The following is a 27,739-nucleotide window of genomic DNA, read 5'->3' on the forward strand; positions in this document are numbered from 1 at the left end:
TTTTCAACTTTCTATCTCCCTATTATGACTTTTAAAATCATATTTGTGACTTTATCTAATAATGAGGACTTTTAAAATCATATTTTCGACTTTTTATCTAATGAGGACTTTTAAAATCATATTTTCAACATTTTATCTTATAATTATGACTTAGCATGACGCATTTTCAACTTTTTATCTCCCTATTATGACTTTTAAAATCATATTTGTGACTTTATCTAATAATGAGGACTTTTAAAATCATATTTTCAACTTTTTATCTTATAATGAGGACTTTTAAAATCATATTTTCAACATTTTATCTTATAATTATGACTTAGCATGATCCTCAGTGTAATATCACAGGGATAATATCATTCGGCCCCATGCAATGGCTTACCTAGTCTTCAAGACTTTACCAGCTTTAGAAATGTCACAATCCACTAACAAAATTTTTTAAATCTATTGTAATTTATTGTGTCATCGTGCCTTTTTTTCCTTAATCACCATAAATCTGGTATTATTGGAACGCTTACGAACTCAAAAATATATCATCCTCTGAAAACCGTTTTGAAATTGAACATTGCGTTGCCATGGAAACTGTACTTTAAATTATAAAATAGCGGGCTCCTCCCCCTTGTGGGCGGAGTCAGGTTTCATATTACGAAATGTATTTTAACTACTTTATAATCAAAAGGCATATTGTCGGAAAGGTCTGAGTCTCAAGGTTCCATATTTATCAACTATTTTGTGATATTTGGACAGAAATTTATTAATTTGTTACAGGAGAATGCATTGAAAAAATTCGCTATTTTTGGTACAGCGCCTTAACAAAAACTTCAATTTTTGTGATATCAACTTCAAATTTGGAACAACTTGGGTAGACATGCTTAACTTTCCCCAACACTGGTTGAGCCCATGTCCAGCCTTTCATGGAGACGGTTTTCCCTGTGGCTGTGGCTCTTTCAGCAGATAATGCGCCGCCACAAAGCACAAATGCTTCAGGAATGGTTTGAGGAGCACAACAACGAGTTTGAGGCGTTGACTCGGCCTCCAAATTCCCCAGATCTCAATCCAATCGAGCATCTGTGGGATGAGCTGAACAAACAAGTCCGATCCATGGAGGCCCCACCTCACAACTTACAGGACTTAAAGGATCTGCTGCTAACATCTTGGTGCCAGATACCACAGCACACCTTCAGGGGTCTAGAGGAGTCCATGCCTCGACGGGTCAGGGACCAACACAATATTAGGATGTTATGCTAGTGTATATTTCAAAGCATTTTTTAATTTTCAAGTCTATTCTCAAAAAGGGGGGTGAGAGTTAAGGGGTTAAATGAGCATTAAGCTGCATTAAAAGCCTAAAACATATGCTAAAAAAGCGATTTGGTTATTGGTTAACATAATTTTCCCTGTTAATGTGGCATCAAGTGAAAAAGTAAAGCGTTTTTTAAAAAAAAAACATGCACATTAATGTGCAAGATGAGAAGTTTTATTTCGTGTTGACACACCTATAAAAGAAAAACAAAGACATTTTTAGAAACACTTTTATTTGCATTTTCTTTCCTACATTCACATCAAGTAAAAATGGAAGAACATGCCTAATTTGATTTTCTTTTGTCTGCACGCATTAAGACAGTTATGGGTTTTTATCAAATGCATGTAATCATAAACTATAATGACATGTAAAAGGCAAAACAAAATACATTAAACACCAAACGATGGGTTTTCGCATTTGCATCAGGTGGAATGATCTCAGTAATCACACGAATTATTCCAGATCATTTTTGCCTGAGTAAGCAAGAAAATGCCTGAGCGCTCGAGATGTCTGACATACTTCAGGCATCAGTTATGTCAATGATATTGTGTGCAAAACTCTGAAATTCACCATCAGCTCTGATAAACATGGACCTTGCTATAATCTCGAGCTTTCGGCACACTTGAACAGACGTCTCTTCATTAACACAGTTACACAAAACATAGTACAACTTCCAATAAAACATACAATAAAACATTTAAATGGTGCTTTGTCTAGTTATGTTATTAGGTTATTAACACTGTTTTTAACCCAGTTCGCTAAAATTGTGAAGCTGACAATATTAACCCCTTAACTGTTTTGAGAATAGGCGTGAAAATGCACTTTCCAAACTTAAATGGTTGTAATTCAGGAATGCTTTGAAATATAGACTTGGTTATTGCTGTGAAAGTGATGAAGAAATTAAGGAATAACTTTAAGTTTAAATTGACTGTAAATCAAATGTACTGTACTAAATATTTTTTATTCTATATAAAAATACATTTTTACTATGAAATCAAAGCCATATGTGACCCTGGACCACAAAACCAGTCATATTTTTTGAAATTGAGATTTATACATCATATAACGCTGAATAAATAATCTTTCAATTGATGTATGGTGTGTTAGGACAATATTTGGCCGAACTATTTGAAAATCTGAGGGTGCAACTAATCTAAATATTGAGAAAACCTCCTGTAAAGTTGTCCAAATGAAGTCCTTAGCAATGCATATTACTACTAATAATAAATTTATGATATATTTACAGTAGGAAATTTACTAAATATCTTCATGGAACATAATCTTAAAATCCTAATGATTTTTGGCATAAAAGAAAAATGGATCATTTTGACCCATACAATGGCTATCGCCACAGCCACAAATATACCCGTGCGACTTATGACTGGTTTTGTGGTCCAGGGTCACATGTGTCTAACCAAGTTGTGTTCCAAATTTGAAGTTGATATCACAAAAAAATTAAGTTCCCATGAGATTTTGTTTAGGCGCTGTACCAAAAATAGCCACAGGGTGTCACACAATGCATTCTCCTGTAACAAATGAATACATTTCTGTCCAAATATCACTTCTATCTACGCTAAATATGAAAACCTTGAGACTCAGATCTTTCCGACAATATGCGTTTTGATGCATGTCATATTTTCAACTTTTTATCTCCCTATTATGACTTTTAAAATCATATTTGTGACTTTATCTAATAATGAGGACTTTTAAAATCATATTTGTGACTTTATCTAATAATGAGGACTTTTAAAATCATATTTGTGACTTTATCTAATAATGAGGACTTTTAAAATCATATTTTCAACTTTTTATCTAATAATGAGGACTTTTAAAATCATATTTTCAACATTTTATCTTATAAAAATGACTTAGCATGTCATATTTTCAACTTTTTATCTCCCTATTATGACTTTTAAAATCATATTTGTGACGTAGGGCCCTATTTTAACGATCTGAAACGCAAGTGTCAAAGCGCAAAGCGCAAGTAACTTTGTGGGCGGGTCTCGGCGCTGTTGCTATTTTCCCGGCGGGATAAATGGCTCTTGCGCCCGGCGCAAATCTAAAATGGGTTGGTCTGAAGTAGCTTCATTATTCATAGGTGTGGTTTGGGCGTAACGTGAATAAACCAATCAGAGCGTCATCCAACATTCCCTTTAAAAGCAGGTGCGCAAGTTCCATTATGGATTGCTATTATTATGGCGTATTTACCAGGCGCACGCCAGGAGCGGTTCACAGCCGAGGAGACTGATGTTCTTTTAAGAGCAGTGAAAGACAGAGAAGTGAAGTTGTAATGTTGTACATTATGGTAAAGGTGATTTCACAGTCTTTTTTTTTTTTCAGTCTTTCAGTTTTTTCAGTTTTTCAGTTGATTTTTTTTCCTGGTTCTTGACGGACAAACCAATTTGTCAGATGTCCTGATATACATATATGTCTTGCCACTATTGGGCAAACAGGTCTTATCCTTAATTATTACAATTAGCCTGAATCATTCGTAAGCTAGATTTATGCCTATTTTTTCACATCTTCGTGGCACACCACAATGATTTCCGTCATCTCATGTGTTAATATTTTTTTAGTGTAACAATTTATGATTTGCAAAAATAACTGTTGCATCTGTGTAGGTTACATGAGCAAAGTGTATGCGCGTTGTGCACGCTATACATTATGGTCAAGCATGCGCCCTTAAAATAGCATAATGAACAACGCGCAACGCGCCACTGACTTTAGACTAGGTTTTTTCTGGTCAGTGGCGCAATTGTTTAATGGAACAGCAAAATAGCACCAGGGATTGTTTGCGCCGGAACACGCCTCCTTTTTTGCGCTGAACCGCCCAGGGAGCGCAAGTTCATTCACTAGTTTAGCGACGTGCTTCTGTGGAGGGAAAAGCGCGCTTTGCGCGGGTGCAAAATAGGAATGACACATGCGTCTGTGTACAAAGTCAATTGCGCTGGGTGCAAGATAGGGCCCTTTATCTAATAATGAGGACTTTTAAAATCATATTTTCAACATTTTATCTTATAATTATGACTTAGCATGTCGTATTTTCAACTTTTTATCTCCCTATTATGACTTTTAAAATCATATTTGTGACTTTATCTAATAATGAGGACTTTTAAAATCATATTTTCAACTTTTTATCTAATAATGAGGACTTTTAAAATCATATTTTCAACATTTTACATAACATTTTTCTAACCAAGTTGTGTTCCAAATTTGAAGTTGATATCACAAAAAAATTAAGTTCCCATGAGATTTTGTTTAGGCGCTGTACCAAAAATAGCCACAGGGTGTCACACAATGCATTCTCCTGTAACAAATTAATAAATTTCTGTCGAAATATCACTTCTATCTACGCTAAATATGGAACCTTGAGACTTATACCTTTCCGACGATATGCCTTTTGATTATAAAGTAGTTTAAATACATTTTGTAATATGAAACCTGACTCCGCCCACTAGGGGGAGGAGCCCACTAATTCATAATTTAAAAGTGCAGTTTCCATGGTAACGCAACATATTTCAAAATGGCTTTCAGAGGACGATTTATTTTGGAGTTCGCAAGCTGTCGAACGATACCTGATTAATGGCGATTACTAAAATATGTAAAATAAAGGACGATGACAGTTAAGGGGTTAAAATACAGTTTTCCTAATTACATTGTATACAACCAAAAAATACAACACAGTTCCACTTTGCCTTTTCAAGTGCATCTCAAATCCAAAATCTCAACACACTTCCTCCTATTATTTGACTTAAGCCCATATAAGAGGATATGACCAGCTTTATTTGACAGATTCATGGGTTTCGGTCTCCGTCTAGAGAATTGAGCTGATGCTGAGTGAGAACGTTTCCCATTCGCTGCATGTGACAAAGTCACAGAGAGAGACCAGTAGGGCGTCTTCGCACCATTACTCGCAGGCGATTTTGCCATCGAAGCTGGAGAGGGCGATGGCAAAGGCTTGAACGGCACACAGAGGATACCTGTAGTCCAGAGTGAAAGCATCATCTGCCACTCTCCCAAACTGCATCACGATGTAGTCCTCTGTGATACAGCACACAAAAAGGCAGAGGAATGTTTTATTTACTTAGGTAACATATTAATACTTGCATTAATTAGAAATGCATTAATCAAAACATCCTTCTGCAAAAGTATGCAATACAATAAACTTTCCAAAATATAGCTTGGCCTTTACCGGGGTCAAGCGCAAAGAAGACAACAAGAGATGACAACATGGCTGAGGGTGTCAGACTAACTGCAACAATTAACCGTTGAAAGATCATTTTAGGCAAAATAGCTGTAAAATTCTAAATAAATACAGTCAATAATAATGATTTAATGGTTCATCATTTTTAACCAATAGGTGGCGCTGTGACGAAATTGATGTGGTGTTGTCAGAGTAAGGGAACAAAGACACATGCAAAGTTTGGTGTCAATATGTCAAAGCATTGCAGAGATACAGCCTCAAGATCATGCCTCAACTTCGTCGCTGCGGTTTACGAAAACAGTTTCGTATATCGATCGAAATCCATAACGTCTTGTCGGAACGATCTGAAGAGGCTACGATTCGATTTTGGTGAAAATCGGACAAACGGTTTAGGACGAGTTCCATAAAGTAGGTTTTTAACAAATAACAAGATGGCGGACAGGAAGTTTGGCCAAATATGGGAAAATTGGTATCTGTGTTACCACAAGGTGGCGCTGCCCCGAAACGTTTTGAGTACCTTCAGAGCATAGTGCTGAAGACACATACCGAGTTTCGTAACGGTAAGCTAATGCGTTCGTAAAATATAACATTTTTTGACTAAATTCAAAATGGCCGACGCCCAAAATGATAAGGATAAATTGGGTATCGTATGACTCAGCGTGATGCCCTGTATCTAAAGACACCAGTTTCACCAAAGTGTTCAGAAGTTATAAACAAAAATAGCCCATTTTTGTATCTCCGGACCACTAGGTGGCACTGCGGCGAAACGCTGCAGGTCGCGGTTGCTATAACACACACCGAGTTTGGTCAGAATACGATAAACCGTTGCGGAGATATAGCCTTTAGAGTATTTTCGCAACTGTTACATAAAATTTGTTTGCGCAAACGGTTGTACAGATCAACTTGGATTCCGTAACTTTTTGTCGGCTCGGTCTGAAGATGATCTGGTTCAATTTTGGTGAAAATCGGAGAAACGGTCTAGGACGAGTTCAATAAAGTAGGTTTTTTAACAAATAACAAGATGGCGGATAGGAAGTTTGGCCAAATATGGGAAAATTGCTATCTATGTTCTCGGCATGACCCAAGGAATGTATTATGACCAGTTTCATTATAATAGGCTAATTTAAACATTAGCATTTTTGCAGATTTTGTTATAACTTTTGACCACAAGGTGGCGCTGCCCCGAGACTTTTTGAGTACCTTCAGGGCATGCTGCCGAAGACACACACCGAGTTGCGTAACGATAATCTAATGCGTTCGTAAAATATAGCATTCTTTGACAAAATTCAAAATGGCCGACGCCCAAAATGGCTGATATGGAAAAATTGGGTATCGTATGACTAAACGTGATGCCCTGTATCTAAAGAGACCAGTTTCGCCAAAGCGTTCAGAAGTTATTAACAAAAAAAGCCAATTTTTGTATCTCCGGAGCACTAGGTGGCACTGCGCCGAAACGCTGCAGGTCGCGGTTGCTATAACACACACCAAGTTTGGTCAGAATACGATAAAGCGTTGCGGAGATATAGCCTTAAGATTATTTTCGCAACTGTTACATAAAATTTGTTTGCGCAAACGGTTGTACGGATCAACTTGGATGCCGTAACTTTTTGTCGGCACGGTCTGAAGATGATCTGGTTCAATTATGGTGAAAATCGGAGCACCGGTCTAGGAAAAAGTTGATTTTCAGAAAATTCAAAATGTCGGGAAAATTTTGATGACGTCAAAAGTTATGAGAACAAACATAAGTCAAAATTTGGACAGGTGGTGGCGCTAGAGGGAATGAGCTAGAGACACCAAATTTGGTGCATTTAATGTTGGGACTGTCCTCTATCAGAATCTCAAACCGTTACAACTTTATAAAAAAATTAAAATAGAAAAAAATATATATAAAAAAACACATTTAAAATGATAAATGCCACTGACTGGAATAAAAAAAATCACTGAAATAATGATAAATCATCTCTAAGTAGAAATTTACAAAAGCAAATGAATAAAAATGACAAAAGTACTAAAACAAACTAAAATTTAAATGAAAATATACAAATAAAAGCTCATTCAAAATATTAATAAATACTATAATAGTGTATTTTAATAATCCTAAAATAAGCTCTGGTTGTGTTCTGTAGTTGCTGTGGTGATTTGAGAATGAGCGCACACACACACACACACACACACACACACACACACACACACGTACACACACTCTATCTCTGAGATACTTACGGTCTTTGTTATGCACAATCTGGAAGTTTTTGATGGAGGCCTGAGTGACTCTGCCGTTGAAGTTCAACACGTGTGAGGCTGTGTCTTCATTCCACACTGGCGTCTTATTGCGCAGCTCTATCAAGTTTTCCATATTTCTGTTCTGATGTCTCATGAGGAGGCCATCACTGTCCTGTTGGGACGCAGATATTCATCATCATTTAAATATATATACAAATAAAACATTATACACACACACACCACACACACACACACACACAATCATACTTTACACATACATACATACATACATACACACACACACACACACACACATACACACACAAACACATACACACACATACACAAACATACACATACACACACACACACACACACACACACACACACACACACACACACACACACACACACACACACACACACACACACACACACACACACACACACACACACACACACACACACATGTATATATATATACATACACACACACACACACACACACACATACATACACACACACACACATACACACACACATACACACACACAAAAAGATAACTAATAAAAATGACAAAAATACTAAAACTTCAACTAAAATGAAAATATAAAAATAAAAGCTAATTCACAATATGAAAGAATCCTATGATCTGTATGTTTATAGTTATTGTGTGTGACTTACGCTGCGTGGTCTTATGGGCACTCGTTCCCCATCTTTGTTCATGCCAGGAATAACTATAACCATTCGCCTCGGCCCTTTCATGCCCAAAACATTTGTTTCCTAAAGTCACAATGTAAAATCAAATGAATATTATGAAATATAACTTTGATTAAAGGACAGGAAGTGGAGATGTTGCCTCACATATATAATGGCGGCCAGTTCCTGGCGCGCGTTGGACATGTCGGGCAGAGCGCGGTCCGGATGCAGAGCGTTATCAAACACCGTGAACTTCGTCCCCATCAGATTCGACCTGAAACACAAGCGCAAATAACCTTTAAATCCACGAGACGGAGTCACACACCCATGAGAGTCATACAATCATACATTACACCCACACACACACACACACACAATCATACATTGCACACATACACACACACACACACACACACACACACACGTTTGTTTTTGTGAAATGTGAGGACATTCCATAGGCGTAATGGTTTTTATACCGTACAAACCGTATTTTCTATCCCCTTACACTGCCCCTAAACCTACCCATCACACACACACACACACACACACACACACACACACACACACACACACACACACACACACACACACACACACACACACACACACACACACACACACACACACACACACACACACAGACACACACAGACACACACACACTGCCCCTGCCCCTAAACCTACCCATCACACACACACACACACACACACACACACACACAGACACACACACACACACACACACACACACACACACACTGCCCCTGCCCCTAAACCTAAACCTACCCATCACACACACACACACACACACACACACACACTGCCCCTAAACCTACCCATCACAGGAGACTGCTCAGTTCACTTTCTGTGAAAAAAACCTCATTCTGTGATTTATAAGCATTTTGAAAAGTGAGGACATGGGGAACGTCCTCATATTTCTCCCTCTTTTTGTAATACCCATGTCATTATACACATTTGTGTCCTGATATTTCACAAAAACATGCCCACACACACACACACATACACACACACACACACACACACACACAATCATACATTACACATACACACACACACATACACACACACACACACACACACACACACAATCATACATTACACATACACACACACACACACACACACACAATCATACATTACACACACATACACACACACACACACACACACACACACACACACAATCATACAGTACACATATATACACACAGACACACACACACACACACACACACACACACACACACACACACACACACACACAATCATACATTACACATACATACACACACACACACACACACACACACACAATCATACATTACACATACACACACACACACATACACACACACACACACACACACACACACACACACACACACACACACACACACACACACACACACACAATCATACATTACACATATATACACACAGACACACACACACACACACACACACACACACAATCATACATTACACATACATACACACACATACATACACACAGACATACACACACATATATACATACACATACACACACACACACACACAATCACACACACACACAGATCCGTACCGCAGCTTCCCGATGAAGTTCTCTCCTCCTCTGGAGAGGTCTGTCGGGTCAATGGAGATCAAGTAGTTTGAGGTTGTGCTTTTTTTCCTCTTTCTTCCCGCTAACAAAAATACCTGGATGTGGATGAACAACATCAGAATTCATTTGCAAAGCTAAAGTTAGTGACATATATTGGCTCCTATGTTGTTTAACATTTATTTGTTAAGAAATTAACATTTTTATTCAGCAAAGACACATTAAATTCCTCAAAAGGGACATTAAAGATATAAAATATAGCCTATATATATATATATATATACACAATTTAATGTTGTTTATGTGTCTATGTGGTGTTTTCAATATGCTTTCAGACAAACCATGTCCATATTCATAAAGCATATCATTAGCTATGACTGCTGTGGGCGGGGCTTTAGCATATCATTAGCTATGACTGCTGTGGGCGGGGCTTTAGTATATCATTAGCTATGACTGCTGTGGGCGGGGCTTTAGTATATCATTAGCTATGACTGCTGTGGGCGGGGCTTTAGTATATCATTAGCTATGACTGCTGTGGGCGGGGCTTTAGCATATCATTAGCTATGACTGCTGTGGGCGGGGCTTTAGTATATCATTAGCTATGACTGCTGTGGGCGGGGCTTTAGTATATCATTAGCTATGACTGCTGTGGGCGGGGCTTTAGTATATCATTAGCTATGACTGCTGTGGGCGGGGCTTTAGCATATCATTAGCTATGACTGCTGTGGGCGGGGCTTTAGTATATCATTAGCTATGACTGCTGTGGGCGGGGCTTTAGTATATCATTAGCTATGACTGCTGTGGGCGGGGCTTTAGTATATCATTAGCTATGACTGCTGTGGGCGGGGCTTTAGCATATCATTAGTTATGACTGCTGTGGGCGGGGCTTTAGTATATCATTAGCTATGACTGCTGTGGGCGGGGCTTTAGCATATCATTAGTTATGACTGCTGTGGGCGGGGCTTTAGTATATCATTAGCTATGACTGCTGTGGGCGGGGCTTTAGCATATCATTAGCTATGACTGCTGTGGGCGGGGCTTTAGCATATTAGCTATGACTACTGTGGGCAGGCTTTAGCATATCATTAGCTATGACTGCTGTGGGCGGGGCTTTAGCATATCATTAGCTATGACTGCTGTGGGCGGGGCTTTAGTATATCATTAGCTATGACTACTGTGGGTGGGGTTTTAGCATTTCATTAGCTATGACTGCTGTGGGCGGGGCTTTAGCATATCATTAGCTATGACTGCTGTGGGCAGGCTTTAGCATATCATTAGCTATGACTGCTGTGGGTGGGGCTTTAGCATATCATTAGCTATGACTGCTGTGGGTGGGGCTTTAGCATATCATTAGCCATGACTGCTGTGGGTGGGGCTTTAGCATTTCATTAGCTATGACTGCTGTGGGCAGGCTTTAGCATATCATTAGCTATGACTACTGTGGGCAGGCTTTAGCATATCATTAACTATGACTACTGTGGGCGGGGCTTTAGTATATCATTAGCTATGACTACTGTGGGTGGGGTTTTAGCATTTCATTAGCTATGACTGCTGTGGGCGGGGCTTTAGCATATCATTAGCTATGACTGCTGTGGGCAGGCTTTAGCATATCATTAGCTATGACTGCTGTGGGCAGGCTTTAGCATATCATTAGCTATGACTGCTGTGGGTGGGGCTTTAGCATATCATTAGCTATGACTGCTGTGGGTGGGGCTTTAGCATATCATTAGCCATGACCGCTGTGGGTGGGGCTTTAGCATTTCATTAGCTATGACTGCTGTGGGCAGGCTTTAGCATATCATTAGCTATGACTGCTGTGTGCGGGGTTTTAGCATATCATTAGCTATGACTGCTGTGGGCGGGGCTTTAGTATATCATTAGCTATGACTGCTGTGGGCGGGGCTTTAGCATATCATTAGCTATGACTGCTGTGGGGTGCCTTTAGCATATCATTAGCTATGACTGCTGTGGGCGGGGCTTTAGTATATCATTAGCTATGACTGCTGTGGGCGGGGCTTTAGTATATCATTAGCTATGACTGCTGTGGGCGGGGCTTTAGCATATCATTAGCTATGACTGCTGTGGGCGGGGCTTTAGCATATCATTAGCTATGACTGCTGTGGGCGGGGCTTTAGCATATCATTAGCTATGACTGCTGTGGGCGGGGCTTTAGCATATCATTAGCTATGACTGCTGTGGGCAGGCTTTAGCATATCATTAGCTATGACTGCTGTGGGCGGGGCTTTAGCATATCATTAGCTATGACTGCTGTGGGCGGGGCTTTAGTATATCATTAGCTATGACTGCTGTGGGCAGGGCTTTAGCATATCATTAGCTATGACTGCTGTGGGCGGGGCTTTAGCATATCATTAGCTATGACTGCTGTGGGCAGAGCTTTAGCATATCATTAGCTATGACTGCTGTGGGCGGGGCTTTAGCATATCATTAGCTATGACTGCTGTGGGCAGAGCTTTAGCATATCATTAGCTATGACTGCTGTGGGCAGAGCTTTAGCATATCATTAGCTATGACTGCTGTGGGCAGAGCTTTAGCATATCATTAGCTATGACTGCTGTGGGCGGGGCTTTAGTATATCATTAGCTATGACTGCTGTGGGCAGGGCTTTAGCATATCATTAGCTATGACTGCTGTGGGCGGGCTTTATCATATCATTAGCTATGACTGCTGTGGGTGGGGCTTTAGTATATCATTAGCTATGACTGCTGTGGGCGGGGCTTTAGCATTTCATTAGCTATGACTGCTGTGGGCGGGGCTTTAGCATATCATTAACTATTTTTTGAAGCAGGGAGTCTCAAGAGAAGCAGGCTATCCCGCTATGAATTATGATGTATGATGTTCTCTATGATGCTCAAAGCATTTCTGAGATGGTGAACAGGAACATGCTAACATTAGCAACACATTATTAGCTTTTTGATAACGTAGTAAAGCTAAAGGCTAATCATATTAATTAGCGTTATGTGTCCGGCGTTGTAAATAGTGATACCATTGTGCAGCGTTTACTACAGTAAAGTTGAGCGAGTGAGTGGAGGCGGGGCTCATTTGCATATTCATGGGTCCGCGAGAGAATGAAGCAAGAGTGTCGAGTTACATTCACGTTTGAAATGTAGCGAAAGCTCAAACGTCACAGTAGATGTCGTACTTTCTTCTCATTGTCCAGGTGCAGGTAGTAGGTTGGGTAAAGGCCTCGGTCCATCCCTCTCTTGTCGCGGGTCACTTTGCACTTTACCGTGACGCCTTGTTGTGCGGGCTGAAGCACAAACTCCTCCAGATCATCAAACTCAACAACAGGAGAAGGTGCTCGCTCCTCCTTCACACGGATAAAAGAGGTAACCATTCAAAATATACCACACAAAATTAATGCTAGAATGAGAATAATGTGGAATACGAAGAATTCACCTTTTTGCCTTTTTTCCCTTTGCCCTTTTTCTTTTTTTGTGTCACTTCTGAATCCGAGTCTTCAGTCTCTTCTGCTTTAGCAGGACCTGAGGACGGGAAACAATCAAATCAGCCATGCTGTCATTATATGGAACAAATCCGTTCAGATTTATATATACAGTATATGGTTCAATGGCATGACATGTATTTTTTGTGTCCGAATTCATTATTTTCCTAATAAAAATAAATAAATAAATACATGTCACATATCAGATTGATCAACAATATTGCTAATTTTTTTAATTCAATTGACTTTTTGAGTTGTGGTGTTTTAAAGACCTAAAATGTCAGGTGGTGCGACCAGCAAGTTTACATTTAAAAGTTTCAATTCCCACTGCAATTGCAAAATGAAGTAAGAAATATAACTGTAAACCATTATATAATGCAGGGGTGTCCAAAGTCCGGCCCGCGGGCCAAATGCGGCCCGGGGATGTATTTCAAACGGCCTGCAGCGTGTCTATTAAAAGCCAGACATCATTTACAAATCATGCGTTTTCACAATGTCAGCGCAAGGTGGCAGTAGGCCCTACTAGATTTTAGGCCATGAAAAGCTACAAATCTCTCTGTGATTTAATTTAGTTTAAAGCCAGTTAAACAGCGCTGACTTAATCAACAACACTAACGTGCAAATCAGGAGAAACACTGAGCCGATCCAGTTCAAATACTTTTCAAACAACAATTCACCAACTTTTATTTATTGTAACCGTGGTAATTTGTCAGAAATGTAGGTTAATATCTCATTTGATTTCATTTGTAATGTAGACATGTATTAAATGAGTAATAAAGGCCAAATTACAGACTATTTTTGTCATAAACTTGCAGTTGTGCATTTGTATTTATATGTTTATAGACCATAAAGCCATTCTAGATATAGAAATAATATTTTTTACTTTTTACCATGCAGTGAGGTGCCAATGTGTGCACTGCAAAAATTCTCTTATTTCGTTTTTTTGTCTTGTTTCTAGTCTAAATATATCTAAAAAAAAAAATGTAAATAAAGATGAATTTACTGTTAAATGACATAAGATATTTTTTCTTGTTTTCTGGAAAATAAAATAAAATTGAAGATTAAAACAAGCAAATGTATCTGCCAATGGGGTAATAAAAATAATATTGTTAATAAAAATAATATTGTTTCTGTTTGCAATCTTGTTTCTTCTTTCTGTCGCAAACAGAAACAAGATTATTTTTCTTATCCCATTGGCAGATAATTTTGCTTGTTTTAAGCAAAAACTCTATTAATTTTGAATTTTTTACCCAGAAATCAAGAAAAAAAGATGTAATTTTCATTAGTAAAAGCATCTTGATTTAAGAATTCTTAGATATTTGGACTGGAAAATATCAGTGGTTTTGGTTTTTGGCAGTGTGGTTTTACCTGTGGTGATCTAAATAGAGTACTTGTTAATTTAAATAAGAATAGAGTTCTAACTAACTATTAATATTTAAATTTCACCCATTAAAACTTTTTGGTTGATGAAAGTTTTACAGATATTGTTAAATATCTATAAATGTACATCTGTGTCCTATCACAAGCTATACTGTCAGCTCAAGCTTTTGTCAAATCTGTCATATTTCCAAGAAACATATATATATATATATATATATATATATATATATATACATCACCCGGGTGTGTCCACAACATCGAATCTGGCCCCCTTTTAAAAAAGTTTGGACACCCCTGATATAATGTATACAAATAATAGAACAAAAAACATAAAAACTCCTTATGGAAAATGATGTTCTGAACACCGTTTATATGAATTAGACTAAAAGGGCAATACATAGAGAAAAGGGAACGGGAGTTTACCATGTGATATGCATTTTACAATGATTCCTATGTATATTGTATATGTATATTACTTTAAATGAATATATGGTCGCACCACCTGACTTTTTCTGGGTGGTAAAATCAGAAATCTTGTTTAATGATGAATTAATGCTGTCTTAAAAGCTGTGAAACCAATATGAATCAACACCATAAATTTTTTTCTACATAAAAAAGCATTTTAAAACTCTTTTGCTTAAAATAATTTTTTTTTAATCAACTCTGAGGACAAAATGTTCACTTGCTGCCTAATATATCCCACCCACTAACAGAGATCATCAGTGTTATCATAACTTACTTTTGGTCTTTTTTGTCTTCTTGTCCTTGTCTTTGTCTCCTCCTGTCTGAAACATGGACGCTGGGTTTGCGCTGCTCTTCTTCTTCGTCTTGCTGGTTTTGGTTTCTGGTTCGCTCTCATCTTCACTCTCGGATTTGGCAGCTTTGTCACGCAAGATAAGCAAACGCGTATATCACTCTGAATCATCAAACGCACATGTATGTAGAAAAGCTCTCAGAACATTACCTTTCTTTTTACTCTTGGTCTCAGGTTTGTCTCCATTTATCTGAAACATGGAGGCCGGCTCCTTCTTCTTGGCTTTAGATTTTCCTTTGCTGTCTGCGTCCTCTTTGGCGTCTTCATGTTCACATACAGCAAAAAAACAATAAACCATCAATAAATCCAGTTAGCAGGGATTGTTGGAAGTAAAATCAGAGCTCATAATAGAAAGTTTAAAGATCTTTAAAATGTTAATCCACCCAAAAATCATTAATTACTCTCTCTCATGTTGTTCCAAATGTACACAATTTTCATTTTTGGGTGAACTACCCCTTCAAGTTACTCATTTGAACAGAGGACACCTTTTGATTTGGACTTCTTGTCTTTTTCCTTCACTTTTTCTTTTCCATCAGAACTTTCTTTTGAGGTCTTTTTCTTCGTCTTCTTCTGAGGAGTGTTCTCCCCATCGTCCTCTTCATCATCGTCATCATCTTCTGTTAAACCTGTTAAGCAATAAACACATTTAAGTGCTCAGTAAAAACAAAAACTGGTACACTTTTCATCCTGTAGGAAAGAGAAGACGTTGTTTAGAATCACAGTTGTTTCTAATGTTTCTATACACATTCATTTCATAGCTATATTCTTATATGTGTCTATTCCCCCGCAGTTTTAGAAATAGAGGAATAAATAGAATTTTTTTAAATAGAGATCATAATTCTCCCACGATTCTGAATGCAGCAAGTGAACATTTACTGTCCTTGATAAGCACTAGAAGAACATTTTGACAGATGAAGTGAATAACATTGATCTCTTCATCTCCTGTTAGTGGGTGGGATATATTAGGCAGCAAGTGAACATTTTGTTCTCAGAGTTGATGTGTTAGAAGCAGGAAAAATGGGCAAGAGTAAGGATTAGAGCGAGTTTGGGCCAGATTGTGACGGCTATTGTGACAGATTTTTTGTTTTAGTCTAGTTCATAGAAACTGCAGATCTTGTGGGGTGTTCCCGGTCTGCAGTGGTCAGTCTCTATCAAAAGTGCTCCAAGGAAGGACCAGTGGAGAACCGGCCACAGGATCATGAAGGACCAGTGGAGAACCGGCCACAGGGTCATGAAGGACCAGTGGAGAACCGGCCACAGGGTCATGGAGGACCAGTGGAGAACCGGCCACAGGGTCATGAAGGACCAGTGGAGAACCGGCCACAGGGTCATGAAGGACCAGTGGAGAACCGGCCACAGGGTCATGAAGGACCAGTGGAGAACCGGCCACAGGGTCATGGAGGACCAGTGGAGAACCGGCCACAGGGTCATGGAGGACCAGTGGAGAACCGGCCACAGGGTCATGGAGGACCAGTGGAGAACCGGCCACAGGGTCATGAAGGACCAGTGGAGAACCGGCCACAGGGTCATGGAGGACCAGTGGAGAACCGGCCACAGGGTCATGGAGGACCAGTGGAGAACCGGCCACAGGGTCATGGAGGACCAGTGGAGAACCGGCCACAGGGTCATGAAGGACCAGTGGAGAACCGGCCACAGGGTCATGGAGGACCAGTGGAGAACCGGCCACAGGGTCATGAAGGACCAGTGGAGAACCGGCCACAGGGTCATGGAGGACCAGTGGAGAACCGGCCACAGGGTCATGGAGGACCAGTAGAGAACCGGCCACAGGGTCATGGAGGACCAGTGGAGAACCGGCCACAGGGTCATGGAGGACCAGTGGAGAACCAGCCACAGGGTCATGGAGGACCAGTGGAGAACCGGCCACAGGGTCATGAAGGACCAGTGGAGAACCAGCCACAGGGTCATGGAGGACCAGTGGAGAACCGGCCACAGGGTCATGGAGGACCAGTGGAGAACCGGCCACAGGGTCATGAAGGACCAGTGGAGAACCGGCCACAGGGTCATGAAGGACCAGTGGAGAACCAGCCACAGGGTCATGGAGGACCAGTGGAGAACCGGCCACAGGGTCATGAAGGACCAGTGGAGAACCAGCCACAGGGTCATGGAGGACCAGTGGAGAACCGGCCACAGGGTCATGGAGGACCAGTGGAGAACCGGCCACAGGGTCATGAAGGACCAGTGGAGAACCAGCCACAGGGTCATGGAGGACCAGTGGAGAACCGTCCACAGGGTCATGAAGGACCAGTGGAGAACCGGCCACAGGGTCATGAAGGACCAGTGGAGAACCAGCCACAGGGTCATGGAGGACCAGTGGAGAACCGGCCACAGGGTCATGGAGGACCAGTGGAGAACCGGCCACAGGGTCATGAAGGACCAGTGGAGAACCGGCCACAGGGTCATGAAGGACCAGTGGAGAACCGGCCACAGGGTCATGGAGGACCAGTGGAGAACCGGCCACAGGGTCATGGAGGACCAGTGGAGAACCGGCCACAGGGTCATGAAGGACCAGTGGAGAACCGGCCACAGGGTCATGAAGGACCAGTGGAGAACCAGCCACAGGGTCATGGAGGACCAGTAGAGAACCGGCCACAGGGTCATGGAGGACCAGTGGAGAACCGGCCACAGGGTCATGAAGGACCAGTGGAGAACCGGCCACAGGGTCATGGAGGACCAGTGGAGAACCGGCCACAGGGTCATGGAGGACCAGTGGAGAACCAGCCACAGGGTCATGAAGAACCAGTGGAGAACCGGCCACAGGGTCATGAAGGACCAGTGGAGAACCGGCCACAGGGTCATGAAGGACCAGTGGAGAACCGGCCACAGGGTCATGGAGGACCAGTGGAGAACCGGCCACAGGCTCATGGAGGACCAGTGGAGAACCGGCCACAGGGTCATGGAGGACCAGTGGAGAACCGGCCACAGGGTCATGAAGGACCAGTGGAGAACCGGCCACAGGGTCATGGAGGACCAGTGGAGAATCGGCCACAGGCTCATGGAGGACCAGTGGAGAACCGGCCACAGGGTCATGGAGGACCAGTGGAGAACTGGCCACAGGGTCATGAAGGACCAGTGGAGAACCGGCCACAGGGTCATGAAGGACCAGTGGAGAACCGGCCACAGGGTCATGGAGGACCAGTGGAGAACCGGCCACAGGGTCATGAAGGACCAGTGGAGAACCGGCCACAGGGTCATGAAGGACCAGTGGAGAACCGGCCACAGGGTCATGAAGGACCAGTGGAGAACCGGCCACAGGGTCATGGAGGACCAGTGGAGAACCGGCCACAGGGTCATGGAGGACCAGTGGAGAACCGGCCACAGGGTCATGGAGGACCAGTGGAGAACCGGCCACAGGGTCATGAAGGACCAGTGGAGAACCGGCCACAGGGTCATGGAGAACCAGTGGAGAACCGGCCACAGGGTCATGAAGGACCAGTGGAGAACTGGCCACAGGGTCATGGAGGACCAGTGGAGAACCGGCCACAGGGTCATGAAGGACCAGTGGAGAACCGGCCACAGGGTCATGGAGAACCAGTGGAGAACCGGCCACAGGGTCATGAAGGACCAGTGGAGAACCGGCCACAGGGTCATGAAGGACCAGTGGAGAACCGGCCACAGGGTCATGGAGGACCAGTGGAGAACCGGCCACAGGGTCATGAAGGACCAGTGGAGAACCGGCCACAGGGTCATGGAGAACCAGTGGAGAACCGGCCACAGGGTCATGGAGGACCAGTGGAGAACCGGCCACAGGGTCATGAAGAACCAGTGGAGAACCGGCCACAGGGTCATGGAGGACCAGTGGAGAACCGGCCACAGGGTCATGAAGGACCAGTGGAGAACCGGCCTCAGGGTCATGAAGACCAGTGGAGAACCGGCCACAGGGTCATCGAGGACCAGTGGAGAACCGGCCACAGGGTCATGGAGGACCAGTGGAGAACCGGCCACAGGGTCATGAAGGACCAGTGGAGAACCGGCCACAGGGTCATGGAGGACCAGTGGAGAACCGGCCACAGGGTCATGAAGGACCAGTGGAGAACCGGCCACAGGATCATGAAGGACCAGTGGAGAACCGGCCACAGGATCATGAAGGACCAGTGGAGAACCGGCCACAGGGTCATGAAGGACCAGTGGAGAACCGGCCACAGGGTCATGGAGGACCAGTGGAGAACCGGCCACAGGGTCATGAAGGACCAGTGGAGAACCGGCCACAGGGTCATGGAGGACCAGTGGAGAACCGGCCACAGGGTCATGAAGGACCAGTGGAGAACCGGCCACAGGGTCATGAAGGACCAGTGGAGAACCGGCCACAGGGTCATGGAGGACCAGTGGAGAACCGGCCACAGGGTCATGAAGGACCAGTGGAGAACCGGTCATGGGCTTGCTTTGGGCAATGTTCTGCTGGGAAACCTTGGGTCCTCCATCATGTGGATGTGACTTTGACACGTCCCACCTACCTAAGCATTGTTGAGCCCATGTCCAGCCTTTCATGGAGACGGTTTTCCCTGTGGCTGTGGCTCTTTCAGCAGATAATGCGCCGCCACAAAGCACAAATGCTTCAGGAATGGTTTGAGGAGCACAACAACGAGTTTGAGGCGTTGACTCGGCCTCCAAATTCCCCAGATCTCAATCCAATCGAGCATCTGTGGGATGAGCCGAACAAACAAGTCCGATCCATGGAGGCCCCACCTCACAACTTACAGGACTTAAAGGATCTGCTGCTAACATCTTGGTGCCAGATACCACAGCACACCTTCAGGGGTCTAGAGGAGTCCATGCCTTGATGGGTCAGGGACCAACACAATATTAGGAAGGTGATCATAATATTATGCCTGATCGGTGTACATTTGTCGCCAACATGAACGATGTAACAATTTTGATCGATCAGTTTTTATATCCTAACTATACACTTTTATCCCAGTACTTCAGTGATAAAAAAATTAGCCCATGATTTACTCCCCCTCAAGTCATCCGAGGTGTGTATGACATTCTTCTTTCAGACGAATAAAATCTGAGTTATATTAAAAATGTTCAGGCTAATCCAAGCTTTATAATAGCAGTAATAGTGGCTCTCTTTTTGAAGTCCATAAAAATTGCATCTGTCCGTCATATAACTGCTCCACACGGCTCAGGGGTGTTAATAAAGGCCTTCTGAAGCGAATCGATGCGTTTGTATAAGAAAAATATCCATATTTAAAACTGTATTTCATTTTTTTCTATGGCTCTGCATCAGCCGTGCCATCACTTCCGGCGAATAAGGTCAAAATACCGGCGCAATCATAGATATATACATAGATTCCTCATTAGTGCCTGTGCGGATCTGTCGAATGATGCATCTACGTATATATATCTATGATCGCGCCAGTATTTTGACCTTATTCACCGGAAGTTATGGCGCTGGGAACACTAGATGACATTCGCCTGATAAGAGGTAAAAAAATAACATAAATACTGTTGGGTTTCTCGCAGAAACTGATGGTTTCGTGTCTTCAGACATCAGTGTGTCCCCACGAGCCGCATGGGTTAATAAGGATTCGTATGTCTGTATGTTTACTCTCATTGCTCTCATCCTCTAAAATATCCCCATTGACATCATTATACGACCATCACACTGTTAAAAATCTTCATTTGTGTTCTACTGAAGAAACAAACACACCTACATCTCTGATGCCCTGGGGGTGAGCAGATACACATAAACATTTCATTTTTGGGTGAACTGTCCCTTTAACTTAACTTCGGCAAATTGAAGTACTAAAATGACTAAACTGGAATAAATATATTAATTTAAGCTAATTCACAAATCACAAAGAAAACTAAATTCAAATAACATATAAAAGCCAATTAAAAATATGACCAACTAGAATAATAGTATATAAATACACATGGGTCACTTACTCTTCTTCTTCTTTGGGGCACTTTTCGTTTTCTTTTTGGATTCTTTCTCTTTCTCTGTTGGTTCTTTTTCCTTTTCTAGTTTCTTCTTCTTCACCTTCTCTCCATCTGTGAGGGAGGTTTGTGAGAGTTGTGTGAACAGACGGACAGAAGCGGCGTTCTGTCATGATAACTCTCTGAGGGTTTGGCACGGTAATGTTAAAGGGTTAGTTCACCTAAAAATGTAAATTGTGTCATTAATGACTGAGCCTCATGTGGTTGGACACCCGTCAGACCTCCGTTCATCTTCAGACACAAATGAAGATATTTTAGTGTAAATCTGATGCTCTGAAAGGCCTCCATTGGCTCAATGCACTTTACACTCTCAAGACCCTTAAAAGACACTAAAGTCTAAAGTTACAAAGTCCATCTCACTACAGTGGCTCTACAATAACTTTATGAAGAGGCGAGAATAGTTTCTGTGCGCAAAAAAACCCTAAATAACGACTTATATAGTGATGACGATTTCAAAACAAGGCATCATGAAGCTTCGAAGCGCTATGAATCAGTGAGTCGATTCAGCAGTTTGAATCGCCAAATTTCAGCAGTTTGACACACGATCCGAATCATGAATCGACTCACTGATTCATAACGCTTTGAAACTTCATGATGCCTTGTTTTGAAATCGTCATCACTATGTAAGTCGTTATTTAGGGTTTTTTTGCGCACAAAAAATATTGTTGCCGATTCATAAAGTTATTTTAGAACCACTGTAGTGAGATGGACTTTGTAACTTTAGTCTTTAGTGTCTTTTAAGGGTCTTGAGAGTGTAAAGTGCATTGAGCCAATGGAGGCCTTTCAGAGCATCAGATTTACACTAAAATATCTTCATTTATGTTCCGAAGATGAACGGAGGTCTGACGGGTGTCGAACGACATGAGGGTAAGAAATTAATGACAGAATTTTCATTTTTGGGTGAACTAACCCTTTAATGTGTTTGGTCTTTGCATTCATGAATGACCCGTAGCAGATACAGGTGGAGCTGGGGAAGGAGGAGGGTTTCTGAAAGCACACTGCGCTGCTACAGCACATGCTGACCAGTATTTGAATGTTGAGCTGCGAGCTCATTGGCTACTGATACATCAGGAACCAATCAGCTGCGCCCTATAGAGATTGATAAGATTACAAGCGCCATCTAGAGTTTCATGACAGAACTTTGTATGGATGTAAGACTCGTGAACTCTCTGGCGTACTCTGAGTGGCCGGGCTGCTCTCGGCCGACAGATCTCCGCTCTTCTTGCTCTTGGTCTTTTTGGGTTTGGCTTCGCTTCCGTTGGTCTCTACTGGAGTGGACTCGGGCTTCTTCTTTTTGGGCTTCTGTAATATTCTGATGTGCGCAGTCATAAAATTACATTATTGTAAATGGCATGTTTGAAAGATAAGCATTTGCATTTATACAATTAGCAGACACTTGAGGAATACAGCAAGAAATTCATCTTAAAGAGACAATAAACACGAGAAATGCTATACTCTAAAAAATGCTGGGTTAAAAACAACCCAAATTGGGTTGAAAATGGACTAACCCAGCAATTGGGTTGTTTTAACTCAGTGAATGGGTCATTTTAACCAAGCGGTTGGGTTAAATGTTTTCTTAAAACAACCCAATTGCTGTGTTAGTCCATTTTCAACCCAACTTGGGTTGTTTATAACCCAGCATTTTTTAGAGTGTAGTATTACAAAGTGTCAGATATCGCTCAGAATAGTACAGGCGAGAGCACAGAGGAATAATTTTATGTTAGAAAGTTAGAGAACTCACCAGTAATGATGCAAGGGAAAGCAACAAATAAAAAAAGAACAACATATCTGAATCTTATTCTTCATCGAACAAATGGTTGCAATTCAATCTTCAATCTTTTTCCAGCATCTCAAAGCTCTAAATATTATCTAGTTTAAATGTTATCTTTAAAGGAACACTCCACTTTTTTTGCGCCGCTGCAGCCATGGTATGGCCGCGAAGATCCGCGACTATTACGCAGGAATGAGAAAGTAGTTCTAGCCATATCGGTGTAGAAAATCGCAACTTTTCATTTTCAGTTGGTCTTAGCACACGATGTAACTGTAGAAGAGTCAAGTTTTAAATAGGAAAAATATTGAAAGTGTCTTTGGTCATTTTTTGAATGAGATGCTAATGGACTGATTAGAATCAATGATGTATGCTAAGCTAATGCTAAAAGTGCTACCGCCAGATACAAAGATCGGCTGAATGGATTCAAAAACGGTAAAACTATTTAACTCTAGGGGACTTGTAAAATGAGCCTATTTTCAAAAAAAGTGGAGTGTTCCTTTAATGTGATGACCAAAAACATTATTTGTTCTTCAATCAAAGATTGTTCCAAAGATGTAGGAAAACTTAGACTGGGTAAACCCAGCCCGATCTGCCGGTGATTTGATTTCGCCCTGCAGCTCAGGCTGGAAACCTTTACATTTTTCTATCCTTTTTCCCTTACAAATCTGCGGAGACCAATCACAAAACGGCTTATCCACTTGGCACGCTATTGGCGGGTTTAACATCATGACAGACAGAGAAGCGATGGACCGTTGGTCTGATTGGTTGATGGACTATCCAATTGCGTACAGACTCATTTGCCTCCCCAGACTAATGTTCAATCTTAAAAGATTGAGTTTGGTCTGCTGATAGCCAGACAAAGGAAAACTAAGACTTGGCAAACAAAAGCTTTTATTAAAAATAAAAAGACCACTATAGCCAGTAGATGGCGGCAGAGGATCACTTATTGGCTTATTGCCCATTTCCACTCCCTAATTTTTTCACACGTTTTGATTTACTTTTTTTTTTATATATATATTATGAAATCTCTTATAACATATCAAATCATCAAGAATTCATCAAGACATTTTGTCAAAGTATGGAATATAGGAATATAGGAAAGGTCAAGAAGTCTAGAAACTCAGAAAGTAAGTAGAGAGCCCTCCTTTTATAATCACAGAAGCTGTCGGTTAGTTCAGTGATTATAAAAGATCAATGGTACATTTAATAAGAGTAGAATATTAAAAATGTTCCCTATAAAAATTAGGTTGTTGTTAAAAGACCAAGAAAATTTCCAAGAAATAAACTTGTAATATTATTAGTAATTGCACTTAATGCAAAACACCAGTAATTTTATGATTTATGATTAAATTGCCTTTATGAGTAACAATACCCTCCTCCTCCCTCAGCGCAAACATATTTTTTCTGAAGAAAGACAAACGTAAATAGTAATGAAAGCCAAAATATGTATATATATTCAAATGACAATTTTCACCTGAAATTTAAAGCCAAATTACAGATGGGTGAAAATGATTTTAGAAAGATGACAGCGCCATTATTTGATTTTTTTCACAGAGATTGGTTTAGGTCTATTATTAGGGAGAAGCACTTTCATGTTTGTATTCTTTTTCCAATGTTTGTGTGACTGTAACTCTAAAAGTATTAAAGATAACTCAATATCCTTCTAGATTCTCATTCTTAATAAACTTTACTTATGGTTTCTTCATTTGTAAGGCTCTATATGGTTTTTTCCCAGAGATAACTTTACCAATTTTCAATGTTAAAATTGAAAATGTTCCTATTTATTCATTATTAAAAACTTCATCTTGAATTTTGAGTCAAATTTTTATTAATAATAAGGACAATATGGCTATTTAGCTGGTGCAATACTTTTATTTCACTGTTTTTATTTCAGAAATGCACTTCTACAAATCTCCGGAAAGGTTAATGTGCCTCAAATTGGCCAACTTGGTACTGAAATATTGATCAAATTGGTATGTTCAATGCCGTTGTCTTGATAGAAGGAAAGAAGATATATTTCTAACTTTAACATGATTTGCTCCTCAGACATTTCTCTTTAAATACAATAAGTATCCACTGTTTGAAAAGTCAGCCACATTTGGTTTTCGACCATTGAAAATGGGTACAAAGTACAACAATTTGCACATAGAGCCAGACTGAGATCCCCATATCTCTGTGAATGAACCATATAGAGCCTTTAAAGAAAAACAAAAGTTGATTAAGAACCAGAATCTAAAAGGAAATTAAGATATCTTTAATACTTCTTGAGTTAAAGGCATGCAAACTTTGGGAGAGAGAACACGAAAAGTGCTTTTTCCCCATTTTTGAACCATCACCGTTGGCATATAATGACACAAAGATTGCTGAAGACATAAGATTTGACTAATATACCTACCAATCTCTGTGGGAAAATAAAATCATGATGCTGCCATCTTTCTAAAGTCATTTTTGCCCACCTGTAATTTGGCCAAATGGTCATTTTGACCCCCTTTACAAAACAGTGGATTACTCAGTCAATATTTAGGCTTTCTTCACGACTAATGTTTGTCTTTCTTCAGAAAAAATGCCGGTCCAGTTCCCAAAATTTGGTTGATTTGAGGGAATGACCCATATTCATGTGTGTGTGTGTGTGTGTGTGTGTGTGTGTGTGTGTGTGTGTGTTTGTGTTTGTGTGTCTATCCCGGTGGGGACTTCAACCTAAATGCAACCTAAAATGAGTAAGAATGCCTGTATATCTGTGTGATGGGTAGGTTTAGGGGTAGTGTTAGTGTAGGGGAATATAATATACAGTTTGTACAGTGTAGAAGTCATTACGTTTATGGAGAGTCCCCAGAAAGATAGTGAACCAGACATGTGTGAGTGTGTGTGTGTGTGTGTGTGTGTGTGAGAGAGTGAATGTGTGAGTGTGAGATCCACTTAAGATGCAGCCAGAATAAGGCTATTAATACCGTCACCTTAGTCAATCCCTGTCATGAGGTGTGGAGGAAAACACCAACCCTTATTCAATCATGCTTCCATCAAATCAACACAAATAATACACAAAAAGATATTCACAAATAAGGCTGCTCACTTTAAATACAACCTCTGTGGTTAAAAATGCAAATATCTGTGCTGTCTAAATGAACTCGTGAATGAGACATATTTCCATTTATAATTATATCATTTCAAAAATGATCCGAACCACGGAGCTGAAGTTTTCAAACATATGCCACACACATATATATATAAATCTTCAAAGTCTGACATTTATAATTAGCTATTTTAGTAAGAAATACACTTAAAATAGAAAAGTGTTTGTTTCAGTGATTGAATATCAATAAAACTCACCAGAACTCACTAATCTAGATATGCGACATCAAGCTAATGATCAATTATTAATGTTAAAAATATACAGTGGGGTCTGATGTATTCTGATAACATGTATGTAGTTTGAAACAGTAAATGAATTCAGATCATCTCTCATTCAGTCAACATTTAGATCAACAGGGATTCAAACAAATAATAGGCTAATTAAAAAAAGGAAACTACAACATGCAACTATTAAAACAATCTGACCTTTTCCGCAGACATGTCCGTATCCTGAGGTTGATCACTACAGTGAGGTGTGGAGCTTTACTCAATGAACCTCCATCAGCAGAAAGTTGCTAAGAGGATTTGCACTGACCCATCTGTCACACCGACACATCAAGTGACACGAGCACTGACTGGGAAACATTATATGATCAAAAAGTTACGACAACATGTTTTTACATTGCTTTAACTCATCAGAATAAGCAGTTTATACAAGATTCAACTCAAATGTAATTTAAGTTGAAATTACTTAAACATCCAAGTTGATTGTACTTAAAATTTAGGGCAGGAACAATTTTTTTCCTGGTGTCATCTAAACGGCCCCTAAATTACATGTTAAAGGGGTCCCTTTTAACAAGATAAAAGGGGAAATAAGTCCCCGGAGTGTGTGTGTGTGTGTGTGTGTGAAGTTTCAGCTCAAAATACCCTCAAAAAGTGACAATTTTATAAAAAATGATCTGTGGGGTGAGCAAAAATGCACCGTTTTTGTGTGTGTCCCTTTAAATGCAAATGAGCTGGTTCTCCCCACCCCCTTTCAGGAAGAGGGCGGAGCTTCAAGAGCTCGTGTTAGCAGCTGTTGAACTTTGAGCGCCGTAACTTTGCAGATGTTGTTTATGCTCAAACAGCGACACTACACACTCACTAAAGTTACACAAGTCAAATCATAATCAACCACCCGTTTAAAAAAAACACCCCTAAATTAATAACTAATGGTTTTTACAATGGAAATTAATA

The 27,739-nt window shown here is 40.8% G+C and overlaps 1 protein-coding gene across 3 annotated transcripts; it reads right to left on the reverse strand.

The window, feature by feature from the left end:
- Positions 1-1,517: 1,517 nt before the first annotated feature.
- On the reverse strand, positions 1,518-27,060 carry LOC307140935 (tubby-related protein 3). Of its 3 annotated transcripts, none has more exons than XM_079840748.1 (14): positions 26,990-27,060; positions 22,842-22,965; positions 21,613-21,717; positions 16,188-16,328; positions 15,853-15,963; positions 15,628-15,768; positions 13,463-13,548; positions 13,206-13,373; positions 10,031-10,143; positions 8,590-8,698; positions 8,410-8,508; positions 7,725-7,896; positions 3,063-5,338; positions 1,518-2,309 (listed from the first exon to the last, which is right to left on the reverse strand). In XM_079840748.1, exons 1-13 carry the CDS (start codon positions 27,002-27,004, stop codon positions 5,205-5,207), a joined length of 1,518 nt encoding a protein of 505 aa, XP_079696874.1. In that variant the 5' UTR covers positions 27,005-27,060; the 3' UTR covers positions 1,518-2,309; positions 3,063-5,204. The 3 variants fall into 3 exon arrangements, with proteins under 3 accessions (XP_079696874.1, XP_079696875.1, XP_079696873.1); XM_079840749.1 differs by having other exon boundaries at positions 3,023-5,338; XM_079840747.1 differs by having other exon boundaries at positions 2,713-5,338.
- Positions 27,061-27,739: the final 679 nt, after the last annotated feature.

The sequence above is a fragment of the Gobio gobio genome (genome assembly GCF_949357685.1).
Source record: "Gobio gobio genome assembly, chromosome: 17".
NCBI classification, from domain to species: domain Eukaryota; kingdom Metazoa; phylum Chordata; class Actinopteri; order Cypriniformes; family Gobionidae; genus Gobio; species Gobio gobio.